Below are 22,322 nucleotides of genomic sequence, written 5' to 3'. Positions count from 1 at the left end.
TGTTTTTCAGTCCCTCTTTTGCATAATTCTGTTCCTGTTTATCATATTTTTTTGTTCTCAGTAGTTAGCATATTTAATGTTCGCCACCCCTACCCTATTCCCCTCTACCTTTACTTGTGTTTTCAAATCTGCTTATGAAGCTTCGGAGATGGGTGCTTAGTCAGTGATTTGAATTAAATATTATCTTCTCTTTTCCTCTTTTGTTAAACTGAAGGAGCAGGTAGATACGGCTGTCCAAGAACTCCTTCAGCTGAAGGCACAGTACAGATCTCTGACAGGAGTGGAGTATAAGCCTGTCTCTGCCACTGGGGCTGAGGACAAAGATAAGAGAAAGAAAGAAAAAGAAAATAAATCTGAAAAGCAGAATAAACCTCAGAAACAAAGTGACGGCCCAAAGAAAGACTCCTTAAAAAACCAAGGAAGTGGACTGTCATCAAGTGGAGCAGGAGAAGGGCAAGGGCCTAAGAAACAGACCAGGTAATAAAGCGTGGAAGCTTCAGTAGGAGTGAAGCAAAGCTTTGAATGAATTCAGCTCTTAAATGGCTTTTTTAAAAAACAAATTTTGCTTAGTTTAACTGTCACATGAGGTTGGAGAACGCTAGAAGTATAGTGCCAGCAGATAGCTATTGTCGATCTTCTGTTTATTTAAATAGGTAACAGATTCGTTTGCTTGGTTCAGGAATCTCAGAATATAGAAAGCTCAGTGAAGTCTCACTCTTACACTTTTTGTCCTTTCTTCCCAGTTTCTCCTACTGCCATAACGAGTTGGTAACCACAGCTAGTCTCTTCTGTAACCACTGACAAGTGTTCGTTTGGTCACACAGTAAAAACAAGTATATATAAACAATCCTTTTTTCCTCCCTTTTAACACAGTTGGTAGCCTGACAGTAGTCATTGCTTTTTACCTTAAGCAAATTTTTTGAATGAAAATCTTTTATGGAATGACAACATCATTCTCAATAGGATTTTAAATTTGGTTGGTTAAATACAAAACGAAGGTGTTTTAAAGACAAAACAGTGGCATAGATGGTGTTTCAGTATGTTCCAGTTCGTAGGAATAATGTGATGCCCCTGTCTGTGATCCCCATGGCAAAATTAGAGTGAACTTTGTGCCAGCTTCCTTTCATGGCTTAATAAAAGGAGAAAGCTGCCATTAGCAACTGCTATTGTGAGATCTTTTGGTTTTAGATTTGTTTAGCTGATTTTAAAATTCTGCCTCTTAGCTCTCACATCATACATGCAGTATCTCCTTTTTTTTTAATTAAATTTTTTTTTTCAACGTTTTTTATTTTATTTTTGGGACAGAGAGAGACAGAGCATGAACGGGGGAGAGGCAGAGAGAGAGGGAGACACAGAATCAGAAACAGGCTCCAGGCTCCGAGCCATCAGCCCAGAGCCCGACGCGGGGCTCGAACTCACGGACCGCGAGATCGTGACCTGGCTGAAGTCGGACGCTTAACCGACTGTGCCACCCAGGCGCCCCCATGCAGTATCTCCTTAAACAGAATATAACGGTGGTTTTTCTTGCCTTTTGACTGGGTGGTCAGATTTATAGATTATAAAATAATAGAAGAGAGAACAGAATCTCTCACCTTTTACCTCTTTGTGAAAGGGTCAAGTTTCATGTAGGCATCTTGTTGAGCTGTGTCAAAAGTGAAACAGCAGAGAAGTCAGATATAAATACATTAAGATTTTAAGCCAGTAAGCTTTGTTGGTAACTCTAAAATGTAACTAATGGGTGAATTTTCCTATGTGGATCATAAGCCACAGTGCTTGAATAATTACTGATGTTCCAAGAAAAGGATTCTCATCTGGAATAGTTTTTTTTTTTTTTTTTAAATCTCAGATCTAACTTATTTTAGAAGCATCTGTCTGTGCAACTTTTTTTTTTAAACATTGATTTATTTTTGAGAGACAGAGACAGCATGAGCAGGGGAGGGGTAGAGAGAGAGAGGCAGACACAGAATCCAAAGCAGGCTCCAGGCTCTGAGCTGTCAGCACAGACCCTGACTCGGGGCTCAAACTCATAAACTGCGAGATCGTGACCTGAGCTGAAGTCAGATGCTTAACCAACTGAGCCACCCAGGCACCCCTGCAACTTTTATTTACTGCAATTAAAAGAAAAATTTGTAGGGACACCTGGGTGGCTCAGTCCATTGAGTGTCCGACTCTTTGATTTCTGCTACGTCATGATCCCAGGGCTTTGGGATTGAGCCTCGTGTCAGGCTCCGTGCTGAGCTGGGAGCCTGCTTAAGAGTCTGTCTCCCTCTGCCTCTCTCCCCCACTCATGTGCTCTGTCTCTTTGAAAAAAAAAAAAAAAAAAAAAAAAAAGACCATGTAAAGCTTATTTATACCCAGACAGCTATTGGTTTTTATACTTTTTGTATGTTACTTTCAGTGGGACACTGATCTTGCTAATTATAATTTTTTTCTGGATTGAGGTTGGTCAGAGATTCTTCTTTTTAGTGAGAGAATCCCATGTAAGTTGATTCTTTATTACAGATACATTGCCTTATAAATTATAAAGGACTTTGTAAAAGAGATGTCTGCATTAAAATCATAGCTGTTCTTGGGCTTGACTTTCCTAGTTCTTTGTGGACAGTACCTTACCACCTTTAAGAGATGGTGAAATTGTTTTCTAGGTTAAAAACTTTATTTTGGGAATGAATATACAAGAGAGATACATATGGAAATAACTCATACTGAAGAGAAACTAATCTGTTTTGAGGCTTATTTTCATTCAACCTATAAGCAATTGATGAACGAAGGGATTCATATTTTATTTTTCATGCCTGCAGGTTGGGCCTTGAGGCAAAAAAAGAAGAAAATCTTGCTGATTGGTATTCTCAAGTGAGTATTTTATTCAGTTGATTTTTATGTTTTAAATTTCTCAAAGACTACGTTGTATTTAGGTTCTAACGTTCAGACAAAGTAATAATGTGTAATGTCATTAGTAATAGTATAGTCCTTTAACGTGTCCCAGTTTTCAAAGCATGTTCACATAAAGCATTGAATTGAGAAGTAGCCCTATGAGATAGTCATTATTCAAGGTTTTTTTTTTTTTTTTTTTTTAACGTTTATTCATTTTTGAGAGACAGAGTGTGAGTGGGGGAGGAACAGAGAGAGAGGGAGACACAGATTCTGAAGCACGCTCTAGACTCTGAGCTGTCGGCACAGAGCCCGAGGCAGGGCTTGAACTCACAAACCGTGAGATCATGACCTAAGCTGAGATTGGATGCTTAACTGACTGAGCCACCCAGGCGCCCCATGGGGCACTTAGGCTTTAAAATTTTTTTTAATGTTATTTATTTTTGAGAGAGACAGAGACAGAATGCGAGTGGGTTAGGGGCAGAGAGAGAGGGAGATACAGGAGCAAAAGCAGGCTCCAGGCTCCGATCCGTCAGCACAGGACCCGACGTGGGGCTCGAACTCACGAACCGTGAGATTATGACCCGAACCGAAGTGGGATGCCTAACTGACGGAGCCACCCAGGCGCCCCTGTTGTTATTTTTTAATGGTGAGGTAAAGGGATTAATCCAAAGTCACAAAGATAGTAAACAGGAGAAGCAAGATTGGAATTCAGATCTTAAGAGTTTAGGGCTTGGTGTTTCTCAGCCGAGGAAAGTCCATTTTACGGACACAGTAACAGTGGAAGCCTTCAGATTTGAAGCTTGGTTATCATTCACTTGGCACTTATAGTGTAATTTTGGTTTAATTTAGGCTTCACAGACTATAATTTTCTTTTAAAAAGGTCATCACAAAGTCAGAAATGATTGAATACTATGATGTAAGTGGCTGCTATATTCTCCGTCCCTGGGCATATTCCATTTGGGAATCCATCAAGGACTTTTTTGATGCTGAGATCAAGAAACTTGGTGTTGAAAACTGCTATTTCCCCATGTTTGTGTCTCAAGGTGCATTAGAGAAAGAGAAGACTCATGTAGCTGACTTTGCCCCTGAGGTAAGTCAGCTTGCTTTATTTATTTTTACAGTTTTCTCATCAACTCGAAAGTGTATTTTCAGTTCACACTTGAATGGTAATCTAAATGGCAAGTTACAACAACCAGTTTAGATAAATATACAGCCATTTTTAAAAGTATATATATATATATATATTTCTGTCTTCGGGGCAAGTTACAGTTCTGTTTGTTACATTAACTGGCTCTTACTTTTTGCTAAACATTTATAAGGACAGTAAGTGTCTACTTTTCTTGCCATGAACAGTGGGAATTATTTTAACTTGCCTTAATTTCTCTAGCAAAAATTGAAGTAGAGATTTGCCTGCATTAGTGCTGTTTTTCTAAACTGCTGTTTAAAAAATGTGTGGAAAATGATTTTCTCTTCTTAGGTTGCTTGGGTTACACGATCTGGCAAAACAGAGTTGGCAGAACCAATTGCCGTTCGTCCTACTAGTGAAACAGGTGAGGACGGACCTTGGAGCAGGAGGGCACTCACTGGGACACTAGAGGTGGCTTCTAGAGTCGAATCTCAGTGTCTATTCTGTGATAATTCTTGTTGACGGTACAGAGTTGAACGAATGTTGATAAAGGTGAATGTATACTGAAGTTGCGTAGAATTTTATTCTGTGTGCAATAGTCATTAGGACGAAGGTGGTTTTTTAAAAATAAAAAACACTAATCATTTTTTATTTGATGCTGTAACTTTTCAGAACTTGCCAAGAATTTGATTCTTGGAATATTTTTTTAATGTTTATTTATTTATTTTGAGAGAGAGTATGAGCAGGGGAGGGGCAGAGGGGGGAGAGAGAGAATCCTAAGCAGGATCCTCACTGTCAGTCCGGAGCCCGACATGGGACCTGAACCCACGAACCATGAGGTCATGACCTGAGCCAAAATCAAGAGTCCGACACTTAACCGACTGAGCCACCCATGCGCCTCTCTTGGAATTGATAATAAATTTGCAAGCACTAATGTTCCATATTTTCTTAGGAATTTTTAGTCATTTTAACACGACATTCATATTTGTATAGGTTTTTATAGGTTCCTAAGTGACTTCATTTCCATGGTGTGTTATTCTTAAAGTAGTGAGTGGGAGAGGTGGAGGCAGCTGTTGTCTCAGTTGTGGAGGTAAAAAGAGGTCTCTGAGGTTGAGTGGTTTTTCTAAAGTTACATGTAGTGAGTAGGAGTGCCACTTGGAGGTTTTGAGTTTTGGGGCTTGTCAGTGTTTTGCGAAGTGATTATCCATCTTTAGAATGAGGGATTGTTTGCTCTTTATTTCATACTTCTAGGGATAACTCTTGTATAATATAAGGATGCATTATTGAAATTATGACCCCAACTGTTTTCAGATAGGCAGAGTTTTATTTTAGGAATTATAGGTAGTCGTGAGTACCTATAATAAGACCGACACCTTCCCTTAAATTAGCAGTTCATGATAAGAGCTTCCATACTTTGGATAGATGCATTGAATAGGTTTACTCTAAATAGATGAAATCTAACTTGCTGGATTCAGCAAGTTATTTAACTTCTCTATGCTCAGATTCTGCATCTTGAATGATGAGATTCAAGTATTTACTTTGTGGATTGAATGAGAATTGAACAGTATAATGATGCAAAGAACATGACATAGAACATGATATATACTCTAAGATCTTCACTTAGTGTTTTTGAAAATAAAACAGCTGAAAAGCAGTCAACTTTAATGTCAAATGTAAATCCCAATGTAAAAAGAACATAAAATAAGGTCAAGTTTAGATAGATTTTCTTGACTAATCTGCTTTATGCAAAATATAACAATACCTTTTACTTACCATTACTCACGTCAGATACACATTTACACAAACATCATTTTAATTTCTGGTAATTATGTTGTTGGTGTAACTGTTAGCAGCCTTCAAAGAGAAACAAAATCTTCAGTGATTAACTCTGCCTGTATTTGCCTGTATCTTTTTAGTAATGTATCCTGCGTATGCAAAATGGGTGCAGTCACACAGAGATCTGCCCATCAGGCTCAATCAGTGGTGTAATGTCGTGGTAGGTACACACTCTTTCTTCTATTCTTTCATTCTTCTTCTTAACTCATTTTTTTTAAAGCACATTTTGTTTCTCCTGATTTTTATATTCAAGGGATTGGGAGAATGGAAGTATTTTTTTATTACAGTTATGGATTACAATTATGATTTCTGATTACTTACCACATGAAATTGTTAATAAAAATTGAAATGCTCTCCATAATGATGAAATTATATTCCTGCCTCTTCCAGCGTTGGGAGTTCAAACATCCTCAACCTTTCCTACGTACTCGTGAATTCCTTTGGCAGGAAGGGCACAGTGCATTTGCTACATTTGAAGAAGCAGCAGAAGAGGTATAAAAAGTTATCTTCCATATTAATTATGTTCCATTTCTTTGTCCAGGCTGTGCTTTTATTTTCCCCCAGCTGTAAGTAATACAGTGCTATCTATTTGTATAGAAATCATTCAACAAATAAATATAAGTTGAAATATAATCTGATCTCAAAATAACTTTAAAAGATAATTTCCTGGTATAATTGTTTTGTTACTTAAAATTTATGTATTGTTAAAAGAAAAAAAAAAGCAAGTTATTTACTTATTTATTTAGAGAACACGAGTGGGGGAGGGCCAAAGAGAGAGGGAGAGAGAGAGAATCCCAAGGAGCGTCGGTGCTGTCACATGGAGCCCAACGTGGGGCTTGATCTCACGATCTGCAAGATCATGACCTCACTGGAAATCAAGAGTCAGATGCTTGACCAGCTAGCCACTCAGGCAGCCCTTATATTTTCAAATGAAAGTATTTTTGGACTTCCATGTATAGAGGAAATTATAATCCCAGGGGTGAAATTAATTATTCTTCAGAAGATTTTCACCCTGGTTACTATATATTTTTTTATCTTTCATAAATGTTTATTTTTTTTTAATTTTTAAAAATTTATGTTTATTTTTGAGAGAGAGACAGAGCATGAACAGGAGAGGGTCAGAGAGAGAGATGGAGATCCAGATCTGAAGCAGGCTCTAGGGTCTGAGCTGTCAGCACAGAGCCCGACGCGGGGCTCGAACCCACAAACTGTGAGATCATGACCTGAGCTGAAGTTGGAAGCTTAAGCCACCCAGTGCCCCTATTTTTCTTATATTCTAAACTTATGAACATCTTAAAAAAATTATTCAGTTTCTTTTACACTACTTGGTTGAATGTTTTTCCATAATAAATACACACTAGCTGCTTTAGCCTTCCCATAAAAAAAAGGTATTTATTGTTTGAGATGCTTGTTCCACCACATTTAGTTTTAAATAGTACAGTTTTATAGACCTTTAAGAAATAAATACACCATGAATTTTGATCGCTTTCACATTTAAAATGTTGTTACAGGTCTTGCAGATACTTGACTTATATGCTCAGGTGTACGAAGAACTCCTGGCAATTCCTGTTGTAAAAGGCAGAAAGACTGAAAAAGAAAAATTTGCAGGAGGAGACTATACAACTACCGTAGAAGCATTTATATCTGCTAGTGGAAGAGCCATCCAGGTATCAACAAAGTGCACAAGCAGTTCATAGGGACTATGAGCATAGCCTCTGGGCACATCCAACAGACTGCAAGTCGTCAGAGAAGTAGACCATTTTCTAACAAATCAGTACATTTCATGTGCTTCCTAGACCATATAATTTCAGGCTTCTCTGTCCCATTCTTCTCTAAATCTCTGAGGTCACTTAGTTAAGCAAAGGCTTGTATCCTGAATTACCAAAGCATGGATTCTTTTTTTAGCCTTTGTAGTTGAAATTAATCCTATGAAAGGGACTGCTCCCAGCAAATACACTTCTGTAGTGGTTTTTTGACTAATCCTAGTCTCTTTGTTGTATCATTTATGCTTTAAGAATTTACTTAATAGAAAAAAATCAAGGAAGCTAAGTTTATATATCTAGTGTCATTTTGGGTGTGTGATCTTATAGAAATCATTTTCAGAGGCGTGATTGGGGTTATTAAAATTAAAGCTTATATTTCTATTTTTAGGGAGCAACATCACATCATTTAGGGCAGAATTTTTCCAAAATGTTTGAAATTATTTTTGAAGATCCAAAGACACCAGGAGAGAAGCAGTTTGCCTATCAGAACTCCTGGGGCCTGACAACTCGCACTATTGGTGTTATGACCATGGTTCATGGGGACAACATGGGCTTAGTATTACCACCCCGTGTAGCTTGTGTTCAGGTAAGGAAAATATTTCTGCTTATCATTCCTTTTATAAAATACAAGCCCTGTTTACTAAAGGAAATTTGAAAGGGTGATTTTCTGAGTTTCATTCAGGTAGATTTTGCTAATATAGAAACAACATAGAGTATGATCTGTTAGTATTGTGTAACTACGTGTATCATTTCTGTTATTGTTTTCTTTGCTCTTAATTTTTAGCTGCTTTTTAGGTAAAACTCTTTTAGAAATCATTTTTTGAAATGACTTACAATAGGTTTAATGAAATATAGTAGGTCAGGTAAAAATGCATTTAGCATAGAAAAGTAATGCAGCTGAGTGCTACACGTTCAGTGGAGATGAGAAATCACATAAGTTGATCCGTGTTAAAATTTATAGTCCCTAGTTGGTTTTGACATCTGGGTGTCCCACAGTGGTAAGACTTCATTACCTTTGTACACTGTTGCTTTGTAAAAATTTGTGACATTGTGCTGGTTCTAGGTGGTGGTTATTCCTTGTGGCATTACAAATGCACTTTCTGAAGAAGACCGAGATGCTCTGATTGCGAAATGCAACGATTATCGAAGGCGGTTACTGAGTGTTAATATTCGAGTTAGAGTTGATTTGCGAGATAACTATTCTCCAGGTTGGAAGTTCAACCACTGGGAGCTCAAGGTAAATTCTTCAGTTGTATCTTTCCCTTCCACACTCCCAGTTTTGGAGTTAGAGCTGCTTTATGCATATGCTTTTGTGAGACATAAGGCTTCTCATTACATTTCTCTGTTTGGATAGTTGTTTTTTTTCTTCTTCACTTAAACTTCACTTAGACAAAGTCCAGGTCTTTGTTACAGCAAGGGATACCTAAAGCTTACATATTTTCTAAATTTAAAATCTTTTCTGTGGAAGCTTATTTTTATTATGTTAGAATAAAAATGATCTGAAAGACCTTCTATATGATTAATAAACTTAAGACTGTTATACAAAAATGTTTACACCAAGAATTCATATAATAATAAGCTATTTAAATATTTAAGCTATTTAAACAGTAAGACTGTCAGAATAATGGTGCATGGTTATCACCTAGCTGACATTGTAAAACATCAGAGATTATTATCGTATTTGGTTTTTCACACCACATTGTTTTTCAACACCAATTTGTTGGTTTTTATTTTGTATATTCAAGGCTAAATTCTGGCTTAATGTTTTAATACGAATTTCATTTATTGCACATTGTCATTAGTAGAATAATCTATATTGTTAATTCCATTTTGTAAACTTCTGGGATTTAACTTGATTTCGTATGCTTTATTTAACAAGGGAATCATATTAGATTTAGCAGTGAGGAGTCGAGAATTTATAAACTTACAATCCAGGAAACATGCGAGAAGATGTAGTGACACTGCAGCTGCAAGCTGGTCCCAAGTGTGGAAGCTCAGCAGTATGGGGATTATTCGGTGTGAACACACATAGGGTTCCCCAAATTGCTATTAATGGCCCAGTTGATTTTAACTGGCCCCTAAGGTAAATCTTCTGTGCTAAAAATTAGTAGTTATATTCATTCTGCTTCCCTTCTGTGTAAAATGCTTTTTCCTTTACTTACTCTCCGTTTAATGAAGACTTTAAAGATAAATGTTTTCTCTGCATAACTTGCCTTTACCTGCAGTGTTTTTTGCTTACTTAGAAGTAACTGTTGTGTGATTCTGGTGGCAGCTCGTCTGAGCCCATGAGTACTTAGAGGAGAAACTTACTCTTTGCTGCTGGCTGGATTGAAAGGGGAAAAAAAAGGCATCCGTATTCACTTCTCCCTTCTGTGTTGTTCCCCTTTCGTCTCCCTTCTTCTCTTAGAACCGACTTGACTTTGTCCCCGTCACTCTTCTTTTTCATATCCTGCTGAACCTGTACCGTGAAGGGGACCTCTTAGTAGGAGTTGGCTCCCCCACAGCTTCCTTGTCTACAGTTCTCAGGAAAGAAAACAAAGCCCCTGTGTTCCAAACATGATTCCGAAAACTAAGGAACACCAAGAGAGTTCTCCAGTTAGTGAAAAGTATTGATGGCACTTTTTAATGCCATTTTAATCTCCGTTTAGTCCTAGAATTCCTGAGAAAAGAAAGTATTTTGAAAGATCTAGATTCATACTCACTTGGTAGTAATTAATTTTATATAGAGAGGCAGTGGGGGTGGTGCGGGATATGTACTGTGAGACTCAGTTGAATAACTGGGGATACGGTTTGGTGGTGAGACCAGACCCTGCGACCCCCCACAACTTCCTTAATACCTCTTCCTGTAGTAGGAAAATAGAAAGGGGGAAAATAATATGAGTGAATTAAGTACTTTTGCTTTTACTGTGTTGGATCATGTTGTGTTGCTATTGAAAAGAAAAACAAGCAAACAGCCTTTTATGAGTAAATTCGTAACTTGTTACTTAGAAAAAACTATTAACAAAATCTATGTCTCTGCTATGGTTTGGCCTCATATTATCTTTCTAGCTGTTATTTTTTTGTTAACCTCCTTTCCATACATCCTTGTCTCTGTTCTCAGACAGTCTCTTTTCCACCTCTGTGTCTTTGCTTGTGCTATTTCTTCCACCTCGGTTGTAAAATTTGCTATCATGAAACAATCATAAATTTTTTTAATGTGTTTTGTAATGTTTTAATTTATTTTTGAGAGAGAGAGAGAGAGAACAACAGAGCACGGGCAGGGGAGGGCCAGAGAGAGAGGGAGACACAGCATCCGAAGCAGGCTCTAGGTTCTGAGCTGTCAGCACAGAGCTCGACGCTGCGGGGCTCAAACCTACGAACCGTGAGATCATGCCCTGAGCCGAAGTCAGACGCTTAACCAGCTGAGCCACCCAGGCACCCCAGACAGTCTCAATTTTGTGACAAGCATGTATAGTACAAAAAATTAATTTTTCCTTCCTGAACCAGTTGAAAGTAAGATTCTAGCCTGATGCCTCTTCACTCTATGAACATAAAATTGGAGAGTTAACATTGATCCATTACCAGTGAGTTTTTGAACCCCATTGAATTTTCTGAGTTGTCCCCTAGTGTCTTTCATAGCAGAAGGATCTGGTTCAAAACTGAGCTACATGTAGTTACCACATCTTGTTAGTCTTTTTTACTCTGGAATAATTCCTTAGGCTTTTCTTTGATTATCACGATCTTGACACAGCACATTCCACATTCACCTTTTAATCAATTAAATAATACATATTTTTGTTTTTAAAAAAATATTTTTGTGGAGCCATGGTTTCTCATGTCATTCAGTGGATTATAATCTATTACAATCATTATTTTGAGGCTCAAAGTATCTTTGATACGACTCATAAAATCCCTTAAAGCTGACTTTTGAGCATTTCCTTGCTGTCTGGTACTAGAATTAGTCGTATCTCACAGAAGCCCTGGTTCTCTGAGCAGAGATGGTATTTCGTGCTGGATGCACTCATCACTTTTGAGCTGTCCCTCTTTCCAAACCTTCTCAGTAGACGGGGCTGCAGACTGGGGATGTGCACGCACACACGCACGCACACACACACACAAATTTACGTCTGTGTTTCTATATCTATGTAATTTGATAACCGGGAGTTCACATTAATACTTTCAATTCCAGTAAAAAAACAGGACTCATTCTAGTTTTCTCCCATTCCAGGTTTTCACTCCCTTCTCTGACAGTGAAACACCTAGCTCCAGTTATCCTTAATACCTTGATTTATTTGATCAGCCCCTCTGTATGCAACCAGTCTCTCTCTGCCTTTGCCACCCACTCCCCACGTGAATGCCCTTCCCATCCCGCAAGGGTGGCGTCACTCCATGCCAGGCTCTTCTCAGGCCCTCTCGCCCCACTCAGGCTCGGACGCCCTGCCCTGGGCTGCCACGGCTCTCCTTGTCCAGTATAGGATCCATCTATTGCTGTTAGTTGTCAGTGTCATTTTAGTTTCCTTTCATCAGGAGTAGTTCATCAGCCTTTCTTTGCCGTTCATGAAATGGGCATTTTTGTAAATATAGGTCAGTTATTTCATAGAATGTTCCTCAGTTTTGATGAAATCCCTCATTAATTTTTGCCTTCTGTAGTAACGTTCTTCTCTCTTCCAGCTGAGGGTGGTCTCCCACTTCTGATTTTCTGTACTTACTGTTTGTATGCGTGCCTTATTTGCCTGGCAACTGGGAAGCTCCTGGAGGACAGGATCTGTTTTTTATCCCTCTTGTAAATCTCATTACACTCAACACTGCTACACATGCATGTACATTGGGTAAATAAAGGAAAACAATGAAATAATGTCATACTTAGTATACAACAATTTGATGGTGTTCATTATTTTATAAAACAAGTCTTCTCTAAAGGTAAATCATTTTTTCTAGAATAACATTTAAAATTTTCCTGTGGCTTTGATTTGGAGGACTACTATCAGCAAAACCGTATATGTAAAGGTTGCCTAACTTAAATTTGAAAACCCCAAATTAGTTTTAGAGCTCATTTACTCAAAAAAAAAAAAAAAAGTTTGAAAAAAAACCCTACTGTTTATCAAGTAAGGTACTCTACCCTAAAAATAAGGTTTCCCTGAGCCTTAATCCCCTCCTGGAGCATTCATGAGGGTTGAACATTCACAGGCTTAAAGTTGCATTTAGTCCTTAAGCGTCTTTGTAAAATCCAAAGGTATTGAATAGGGGAGTAGTTCCTAGAGTGTAGCCCCAGGACCAGCAGTGCCAGCATCACTTGAGAACTTGTGAGAAATATGAATCTTTAGGCCCCATTCCTGGGCCTAGTGTAATAAGAAATTCTGGGGGGCAGAGAATTTGCAGTCTCTGCTTTAACAAGCCTTCAGAGATTCTGCTGCACAGTAGAGTGTCCAGACCTGAGACCAACCAGAGTATACCATTGTGCCCCATAAGAGTCCCAGATGTGCCAAGGTATGCTAATCAATGGTTTGGTGGCCTTAGGTTCAAGAAGCCTTCTCTGTTTACCAGCTCGTGCCACACAAATGTGACTTTCTGTGCGTGCTGTCATTTGAGAAGAGTCAAGAATACTGATCTAGACAGCACTACCCTCCTGTTTCTCCATTAAACACTTTATTAGCTCAAAACCACTTGGGCACTACATCTTTTCTTAGGTTCATACGTTCTTATTGGAGACCACCTTAGTATCTTAGGAATATTGCCTGCTGCCTTTATTTGTTAATGCCTTTGATTTTGGGGTTTTTATGATTTATGGTAGATAAAGCCATGAAATAATTCTTTATCTTCGAGTGGAGACATGCATGTATCATTTTAACTGTCTTTTGTTTTCTAGGGAGTTCCGATCAGACTTGAAGTTGGGCCACGTGATATGAAGAGCCATCAGTTTGTAGCTGTCAGACGAGATACTGGAGAAAAGCTGACATTTGCTGATAATGAGGCTGAGACCAAACTTCAAGCTGTTTTGGAAGACATCCATGTGAACCTTTTTACAAAGTTAGTCCTTAGAACTGCTTTTGTCTCTGATCTTGAAATCCTGTTCAGCTTTTGAGAACTTACTGAGGGTTTTTTGAGCGCCCCAACTGGAAGCCATCTTTCCCTCTGAGCTCCCATGGTTCTTCATTTACGTTTCTCTTTGTGTTTTTGACTGGTAGCATGACGATTTTTCCAAGAGTTTTCTGCTTAATAGGTTTGCAGCAGTGACCTCTCTGTCCCATGGACTAATTGGGGTTAACTTTAGATGCAGGCTTTTATGACATATGAATTTGGGGGATTAAGGCACTGATTGTCACCTGTGTGGGTAGACATTAGCAGCAGCCAGGGAGCTTTAAAAAATACCAGTGCCTAGAACCCTCCCTAGAAATATTAATTTAGTAGGTCTAGAGTGAGCCTGGCAGCTGTAGTATTAAAAGCTCCCCACGTGATGATGACCTGTAGCCAAGGCTAAGAACCTTTCGATTGAGATTGTAGGTCCGGGATGAGAGGAAGCTTCAGGGCTGCCCTGACCTGTGGAGAGGGGTCTTCTAGAATCAGGGGTTTCAAGTCAGAGGCACTAGAAGATTGGTGTGTGTGTGTGGCGCCTTATTTTCTCTCCGACCCACCCGAGGCAGAGAGAAAGGCCCACTGCCCCTGGGGATAGAGGTTCAGTTTGGGGGAAGGTAGTGCCTGCATCTTGTTTATTCCTATATCTTCTGATGCCTTGTGCCGGACTCATTAGGCTCCCATAAATCATGCATTTAAGGAAAGAACTAATTTTAGCTGTGGCATTGGTGCTTGCTTACGTTTTTGGGCAAGTGGTTTCATTTCTCTGGGCTTGCTTGCCCTAAAATGGAATGATAATGAGTCTCTTGACTTCAAGGATTTACTTAACCAGCTAATGAATAGTGCATTTGAAGTCCATCTGAACTCAGAACAGGTAATACTGTCAGAGGTGAAAGATCACAAAGCTGCCTGTCTCTGTTGCTGCCATTTAATGCTGCTGTGCATTTGGGGGTGCCTCGGGGACTCAGTTGGTTAAGTGTCTGACTTTGACTTGGGTTATGATCTCACGGTTTGTGAGTTCGAGCCCCGCATAGGACTCTCTGATGTCGGTGCAGAGCCCGCCTCAGATCCTCTGTCCCAGTCTCTCTCTGCCCGTCCACTTCAGCACACGTACTCTCTCACTCAAAAATAAATAAAACATTAAAAAGTCAGTAAGTAAGTAATGCATTTAGGACAGTGGTTCTTTTCTAGGGATTCTTTTCAGAGTCACCTGGGAACTTTGGGAACAGAAAGATACCTGAGCCTCACAGGTTTTAAGATAGATTCTGGTTATCTGTAGTATTAAAGTGTTCTCTGTGTGATTTCAGATGCACACGCCTGGTTGGAAAACTGCTTTAGTGGCTAAAAAGCAGTTTTTTTCATTGGCATTTTTATTCAGTAAATTTGTTAACAATGTAGGTTGCATAAAGGTGCATTTTTTCCCCACCTAAGTCTTAAGCCCGGGAAGCGTGTATTCGTTTTTCTCGATCTCATTGGCTATAACTTACTCACATAAGCTTATCTCAATATGAAGAAGCCCACAGGAGGGGATTTGGTGGAGAGCTAGCAGGTACTGGCACAGAGTTCACATGGTCTTAGACCTGAGAGTCAGAAAAGAAGTGTATGCTTTCTCTTTCTTTGTCACCACCCATGAGTGGTCCTCATGTATTGTGTGGCTTTGAATGTGGAAGAGAATAAATACTTATTTCCATTTCTAAATGTAGTGTAGAATTTCTTATAAGGAAGTTACGTAGTATACGATAACCGCTCGAATATTGTGTATTTATTGTTTTTCTTTTTTTAAAACATGCTCATGCCTTTGTGTTCGATTCTTACAATAATCCTATATGGTAGTTAGATTACTTGAGTATTTTTCCAGTTTTGTGGAAGGGAAAACTAAGACCAAAGAGGTTTAAAAAATGATACAGACTCTCATAGATGGTAGTGGTATAGACAGGAATAGAATGTTGGTGAGTAGAAATTTAATGGCAGTAACAAGTAATTAGAGCACCTGGCTGGTTCAGTGGGAGAGCCTGTGACTTGATCTCAGGGTCATGAGTTCAAGCCCCATGTTGAAGTGACTTAAATAAATCAAACTTAAAAAAAAAAAAAAAAAGTATTACCTGTTGTATGCTTGGGAAATTCCCCTTTCATTTAGTGTTAATAGTAATGCAATGATGAGTTGGCTGAGACTTACTGCGTGTTGCTGTTAGTGACAAAGTTGAGATTCAAATTGAGAAGTTCTCACTTCCAGGTAATTGCTCTTTTGTTAGATTATGCTTATTTTTTAAAGAAAACTTTGTCATATTTGTAAGAAAAAATATATTCTTTTTCAATTATGTTTTGATAGGGCTTCTGAAGACCTTAAGACTCATATGGTCGTGGCTAATACAATGGAAGACTTTCAGAAGATGCTAGATTCTGGGAAGGTAAGAGACTTCTGGAAAGTTTTGAATATAAAATATTTCAGTAATGGTATTTTAAGACTCACTGAATTTCTGCATGATATTAATCCCTTTTATAAGGCCAGTCACGCAACAGGATTATATATTACTCCACATTTTATCCTGTTTTCCATTGGCTTTCCTAAAGCATTACAGCATTACATCATTTCTGGATAACACTGTGAACTGATTATGTAGAAACTTTTTCTCTCACTTTAAACACTGGCTAAACAGCATTCATTCTGTATGACCGTTAATGTTTTAATTACGGAAGGTGTTTTTCATCTTGAATTAAGTTCCTGAAGTAAGCATTAACATAATGTAATATTGAAATATAATGTGCATGTTCCTAAAATAAGGTTAAAAATCCATGTCAAAATTTTCAATTCCCTGATCTTAATTGATTGAGCTTTTCTGAATAATAAGGGGGAAAAGATTGCTCATGTCTAAGGCTGTTTTTCAAAATGAATGGGTACTTCACGCTCCTTTAAAAAACCTAGGTCTTTCTAATCAGGTGGGTACATAGTGGTTCTTTCGAATTTTATCAGTTTTATGTGTTGTGAGTATGCAGATGTTCCTAGCTGAAACTTCTCTAATTTTCAAAGAAAAGAGGTGTCCTGATTTGCACAATTATTAATATTGCAATGAATCACTTGTGAACTTTAATATTCTGGTATTCATGCTTGATTTTACAACCAATCCTGTGTTCTCAGGTTATAAATGAGAAAACCATGGGCCAGAGTCTAAATGAATTACCCCGAGCTCTACAGAGGCAAACTTGGTCCTAAAATTTAGATGTCATTTTGACTAAGTTTAATGCACTTCTGTATATTTTTGTTCTTATGTATTATTTTTTTTAAGTTTGTTTATTTTTAGAGAGAGCAAGAGCAGGGGAGGGACAGAGAGACAGGGTGAGAGAGAAACCCAAGCAGTCTTTGCGCTGTCAGCGCAGACCCTGATGCAGGGCTTGAACTCACAAATGGTGAGGTCATGCCCTGAGCCAGAATCAAGTGGGACACTTAACCGAGTCACCCAGGTGCCCCAGGTCATAACCTCTTAATATGTCTTTTATTGCATGAGCTGGGACAATGTGTTAATCTCTCTGGCTCTCAGTTTACTAATCTGTAAATGAGTACAAGATAGATAATCTTAAAATCCCCTTCAGATCCATGATTCTTCAGTAGTTTTCTATTATTCTTGGTTTATTGCCTTTGTGATCTTCCACCTTTCTGGTTTCTGGAAGTTGTCACTTGATTCAGATTACGTACTTCTTTTTTTTAATTAAAAAAAAATTTTTTTTTAATATTTGTTTATTTTTGAGAGAGAGAGAGCTGGGGAAGGGGCAGAGAGAGGGAAACACAGAATCCAAAGCAGGCTCTAGGCTCTGAGCTGCCAGCACAGAGCCCAACGCAGGGCTTGAACTCATAAGCTGTGAGATCATGACCTGAGCCGAAGTCGGACGCTTAACCAACTGAGCCACCCAGGAGCCCCTCAGACTACATACTTCCGATAGAAGGCTAAAGATTCAATGTTTATTTTTTCTTTCACTGTAATTTATTTATGATTTTGTTTTTATTCCATTAATTACTGAATTTTTAAAATTTCCTTTATTGGGGTACATGGGTGGGTGGCTCGGTTGGTTAAGCATCTGACTCTTGGTTTCAGCTCAGGTCATGATCTTACAGTTTGTGAGATCGAGCCCAGCGTCGGGCTCTGCTCTGAGAGTACAGGACCTGCTTGGGATTCTCTCTGTCCTGCTTGCTTTCTCTCTCTCTCTGTTTCTCTTAAAATAAACTTAAAAAAAAAAATAAAATAGGGGCGCCTGGGTGGCTCAGTTGGTTAAGCGTCCGACTTCAGCTCAGGTCATGATCTCACAGTCTGTGAGTTCAAGCCCCACGTCGGGCTCTGTGCTGACAGCTCAGAGCCTGGAGCCTGTTTCAGATTCTGTGTCTCCCTCTCTCTCTGACCCTCCCCTGTTCATGCTCTGTCTCTCTCTGTCTCAAAAATAAATAAACGTTAAAAAAAAAAATTAAAAAAAAATAAAATTAAATAAAATAGGGGCGCCTGGGTGGCGCAGTCGGTTAAGCGTCCGACTTCAGCCAGGTCACGATCTCGCGGTCCGTGAGTTCGAGCCCCGCGTCGGGCTCTGGGCTGATGGTTCGGAGCCTGGAGCCTGTTTCTGATTCTGTGTCTCCCTCTCTCTCTGCCCCTCCCCCGTTCATGCTCTGTCTCTCTCTGTCCCAAAAATAAATAAACATTGAAAAAAAAATGTTTTTTTAAATATATAAAAAAAATAAAATAATGTTTCATTTATTATGGAAATATAGTAGTCACTTTTGTAGTCCAGTCTGGTAAAGACATTATGTAAGAGTTAATAAATCAATAGAGTAACTATCAGTTAATCCATTGCTTTCAAAGAAAGGAATCTCAGCAGATATCAGTAGAGTCATATCTTTTATTCTAATATCAGATTAGAGATTTCAACATCTATTCTAAAGCACAAAGTGGGATGTTAGTTGTATGTCCAAAGAGCACGTAGAGATTAGATTTTGTTTCTTGTGTCAGTAGCCAGTTCTATCCCCCACCTCCCCTCATGTTGGTCACCTTCTGTGTGTTGACTGACCGTCAAGCAACCTTTGAGGCTCTTGTAAATAAAACTGTATTTGCTAGGTGGGGAGAAGGAGAAAGGGATCTTTGGAACTTGCATGTAGGTGAAAGTTTGATTTTCTACTCTTTGTTGGTATAAATGAAAAAAAAATTAGATCTGATTTATAGAACTTCAGTAAATTTTTTCAAAAGTATAATTAAATGAAAAACAAATGTTATTTATATATAGTTTTTTTAGTCTTGATGTATGTTACTCATCTGTTGATCACTATGATTTTTGAGTATTGCTATTTCTCATCATTAACATTTTCTGCTTCAGAATTCAAAATATTATACATTGTGGAAAATTGTATCTTTTTAAAGCATATAGAAATAATAAAAAATAAAAGTTAAAAACTTTTCTGTGGTTGAATAAATAGGCTAAAAATATATATTTTCCTTTTATATTAATGAATTATATGCATAAACAGAAATTTCACGTCTTATCACCTACACTTTACTTTGAAGCTACAAAGAATTAAAACATGCATTTTTAAAAATTATCATTTATGAGTTTAAATAACTTCAGTTGAATTTTTCCATACTATGGCATTTTTAAATTTTAAAAATTATTTTAGAAATCCCTTCTCAAGGCTCAGTAATTTTTTCTTAGGGAAAAAGAAAATAAGACCACTTACTGTAGAATTTGTTAAAGTAATGAAAATATAGTTGTGTTGTGGGTTAAAAATAAAAGCAAAATTTTCTAAGAGACCAAATTTAAATTTATAATCCAAAGACCCTCTTTGTAATTAAGTCTTAATATTTTTATCATTGCACAGTGACAATGGTTCCAAGTTTTCCTCCCATTCTGTTTTTTGTAATGAATTTTAAACAATACTTTTATGAATGTACATTCTTTTCATGCTTTCTGTTTGTACAAATGCTAATGATTTACCAAATTTCAATACAGGGGGGTAACTTTGGGTTATTTCAGCCCTTATATATCTAAGTTTATTTTGCTTCCACTTACATCGCATAAACAATTTTTATTAAAATGTTTCAAAATTCTTACTAATACCATTCCTTACACCTTCTCTTCACCCACTCATTCCCTCCCACCCCCCCCCACTACCCTGCCGGGATTTTCCTAGCAAGTTATCACTTCTTTATTGTCTTAAGGCAGATTATCAAAATAACAGTTGATCAATTTTGGGAATTAGGCTAACACATTTTGTTGAATAAGAGACAGATAACTATTCCTTATCCTGCAGAATGTTCACCTGATGAATTACTTGTTCTTTTTATAATTTCCTACTGTTACTTTCACTTTACTTCTTAGAGAAACCTTTTAAAGTATGTTTAACTAGGGGCGCCTGGGTGGCGCAGTCGGTTAAGCGTCCGACTTCAGCCAGGTCACGATCTCGCGGTCCATGAGTTCCAGCCCCGCGTCGGGTTCTGGGCTGATGGCTCAGAGCCTGGAGCCTGTTTCCGATTCTGTGTCTCCCTGTCTCTCTGCCCCTCCCCCGTTCATGCGCTGTCTCTCTCTGTCCCAAAAATAAATAAACGTTGAAAAAATAAAATATTAAAGTATGTTTAACTAAATTCCCAGTGCCTTATAAGGGGTTTGCAAGAGGGTCATGATTTGAGTATGGAATGTGTGACTCAAAGTAGTTGATCAGAAATTGATGAGGGGGTGCGCCTCGGTGGCTCAGTTGGTTGAACGTCCGACTTCGGCTCAGGTCATAATCTCGCGGTTCGTGAGTTCAAGCCCTGCGTTGAGCTTGGGCTCATTGCTGTTATTGCAGAGCCCTCTTCAGATCCTCTGTCCCCCACTCTCTCTCTGCCCCTCCCCTGGTCACACACACACACACACACACACACACACACACTCTCTCTCTCTCTCTCTCTCTCTCTCTCTCTCTCTGTGTGTGTGTGTGTGTGTGTGTGTGTGTGTGTGTGTGTGTCTGTCTCTGTCTCTAAAATAAACATTAAAAAAAAATTGATGAGGGAGCTGGATAACTTTCTGTTTTTAAACTAATGTCTGGGGATTGTCCGCATCTTTGATCTCCCCGCTGCTAATCTTGATCTCCAGGAACTTTCTGTAGGATTGTTACATAATTGTTCTTGCATACAAACCTCACTTTGAAGTAGACATGCTATGAAAAGTTTAGGGTTTACAGCTGAGAGAACTCTTAATTCTTGTCTAGTCCAACACGCATTTTACAGAAGAAGATTCAGAGCTAGAGAGTTTCAAATATGCAATGAATTTCAAAATTAGGGTAAAATCCCAACTCTCTTGATTCTGCCCGTTATTCTGTATGACCTATAAAAGAAAATTTGAGAAGTTATTTTTTTCTGATACAAATTATTTTTGACTTTGAGTACCCTTGGACTTTAAAAGTGATTCACTTGCCTATCGCATTATGGCATAAAGCGAGGTTTACCTGATTGTTCATTGTTACCGTTAACGGCAGTTTAAAAATCAGTTTATTATTCGTCATCTTTCCTCTGTCTTACTTGTAACTGGTCACCGAGGCAGAGCAGGTAGTGTCCGGATCTGAAATGAGAGCAGTACAGTGAGAGGCTGGACTCAGGTCTACCGATCCTTTCTTTCCTCTCTTCGGGCACTGTGTTGTAGCCAGTTTATTTGGACATTGACGTGTATGGCAAAGATGTTTTGTCGTGTTGCTTTACAGTGTATGGGTTTTGGATAGAGGGACAAAAACATTTTCCCATCCCTTACGCCTCTGAGCAGAGTTTCTTGCAGGTTTGGAAAGGTACCGTGGCCTGAAACAGGTACCATGGGAGACGTGTCCTTTTTGCTTCAACTCAGGTATTCCTTTTACGGAATGGAATTCTAAACCCAGAATATTTTTTCTTTTCTGTTAGATTGCTCAGATTCCATTCTGTGGGGAAATTGACTGTGAAGACTGGATCAAAAAGACCACTGCTAGGTAAATGTAGTTAACAGAACTTGTGAGTATTGCAGTGAAAAAGAATGGGAATTTAGAGCATAAATGAGTGGAATTCTTAATTTGTTTTTAATTTCAGAGATCAAGATCTTGAACCTGGGGCTCCATCCATGGGAGCTAAAAGTCTTTGCATCCCCTTCACACCGCTCTGTGAGCTGCAGCCGGGAGCCAGATGCGTCTGTGGCAAGAACCCTGCCAAGTTCTATACCTTGTTTGGTCGTAGTTACTAAGGGATAAAGCAAAACTCCTATCTCCAACCCTCCCCACTTTTTAAAAAAATTGATATTAATATCTTCCCAGATATAGACAGTTTTATGATTTTTTAAAATAAAAGTTCTAATAGGAGGTCACATGAGACACAGACCCCTTCTTCTTAGGCCTAAATTAACAGTGGGAAAAAGGCTTTTCTGTAAACAACCCCAGTAATAAATATCATGAATTAATACTGTTTTATGTATTCATTTATTTCTGAAATACATGATTTATGTACCACAGGACGTCCTTACAAAGAGATGAAGAAAATTGGGAACCCAGTCTCCCTCATGTTTCAGACCTCGAACGAGCAGTCCTCTCGTTTCTTGTATGTTGAAGTCCTTCTCTTCCTACACTCCTTCTCCTGAATCTAAAATTCTGCTAAATCTTTCTGTTTAGAAGACAAAACAAAACCACAAATGGACCGAAAAACAAAGAAACC

At 38.5% G+C, this 22,322-nt stretch overlaps 2 protein-coding genes across 4 annotated transcripts in view; both read left to right on the top strand.

Moving 5' to 3' along the window:
• The window catches only part of EPRS1 (glutamyl-prolyl-tRNA synthetase 1), a 72,345-nt gene extending 50,274 nt beyond the window's left edge, over window positions 1-22,071 (top strand). For all 3 annotated transcript variants that reach the window (XM_011291144.4, XM_019822211.3, XM_019822212.3), the window contains 13 exons: window positions 215-477; window positions 2,799-2,850; window positions 3,752-3,961; window positions 4,349-4,421; window positions 5,914-5,993; window positions 6,224-6,325; window positions 7,345-7,500; window positions 7,985-8,182; window positions 8,660-8,833; window positions 13,442-13,602; window positions 15,977-16,055; window positions 21,546-21,610; window positions 21,708-22,071. In XM_011291144.4, coding sequence (XP_011289446.1) covers window positions 215-477; window positions 2,799-2,850; window positions 3,752-3,961; window positions 4,349-4,421; window positions 5,914-5,993; window positions 6,224-6,325; window positions 7,345-7,500; window positions 7,985-8,182; window positions 8,660-8,833; window positions 13,442-13,602; window positions 15,977-16,055; window positions 21,546-21,610; window positions 21,708-21,858 — 1,764 coding nt within the window. In that variant the 3' untranslated portion in view covers window positions 21,859-22,071. The remainder of the gene's footprint in view (window positions 1-214; window positions 478-2,798; window positions 2,851-3,751; window positions 3,962-4,348; window positions 4,422-5,913; window positions 5,994-6,223; window positions 6,326-7,344; window positions 7,501-7,984; window positions 8,183-8,659; window positions 8,834-13,441; window positions 13,603-15,976; window positions 16,056-21,545; window positions 21,611-21,707) is intronic.
• Window positions 22,072-22,096: 25 nt separating this feature from the next.
• SLC30A10 (solute carrier family 30 member 10) overlaps window positions 22,097-22,322 on the top strand; it is a 69,185-nt gene continuing 68,959 nt past the window's right edge. Inside the window, exon 1 of the mRNA XM_045049329.1 lies at window positions 22,097-22,208. The gene's annotated coding sequence lies outside the window, so the exon portion shown is untranslated. The remainder of the gene's footprint in view (window positions 22,209-22,322) is intronic.

The sequence above is a fragment of the Felis catus genome, chromosome F1 (genome assembly GCF_018350175.1).
Source record: "Felis catus isolate Fca126 chromosome F1, F.catus_Fca126_mat1.0, whole genome shotgun sequence".
Classification (NCBI taxonomy): Eukaryota; Metazoa; Chordata; class Mammalia; order Carnivora; family Felidae; genus Felis; species Felis catus.
The sequence above is the reverse complement of the archived record's forward strand: the minus strand, read 5'-3'. Positions and strand labels throughout refer to the sequence as shown.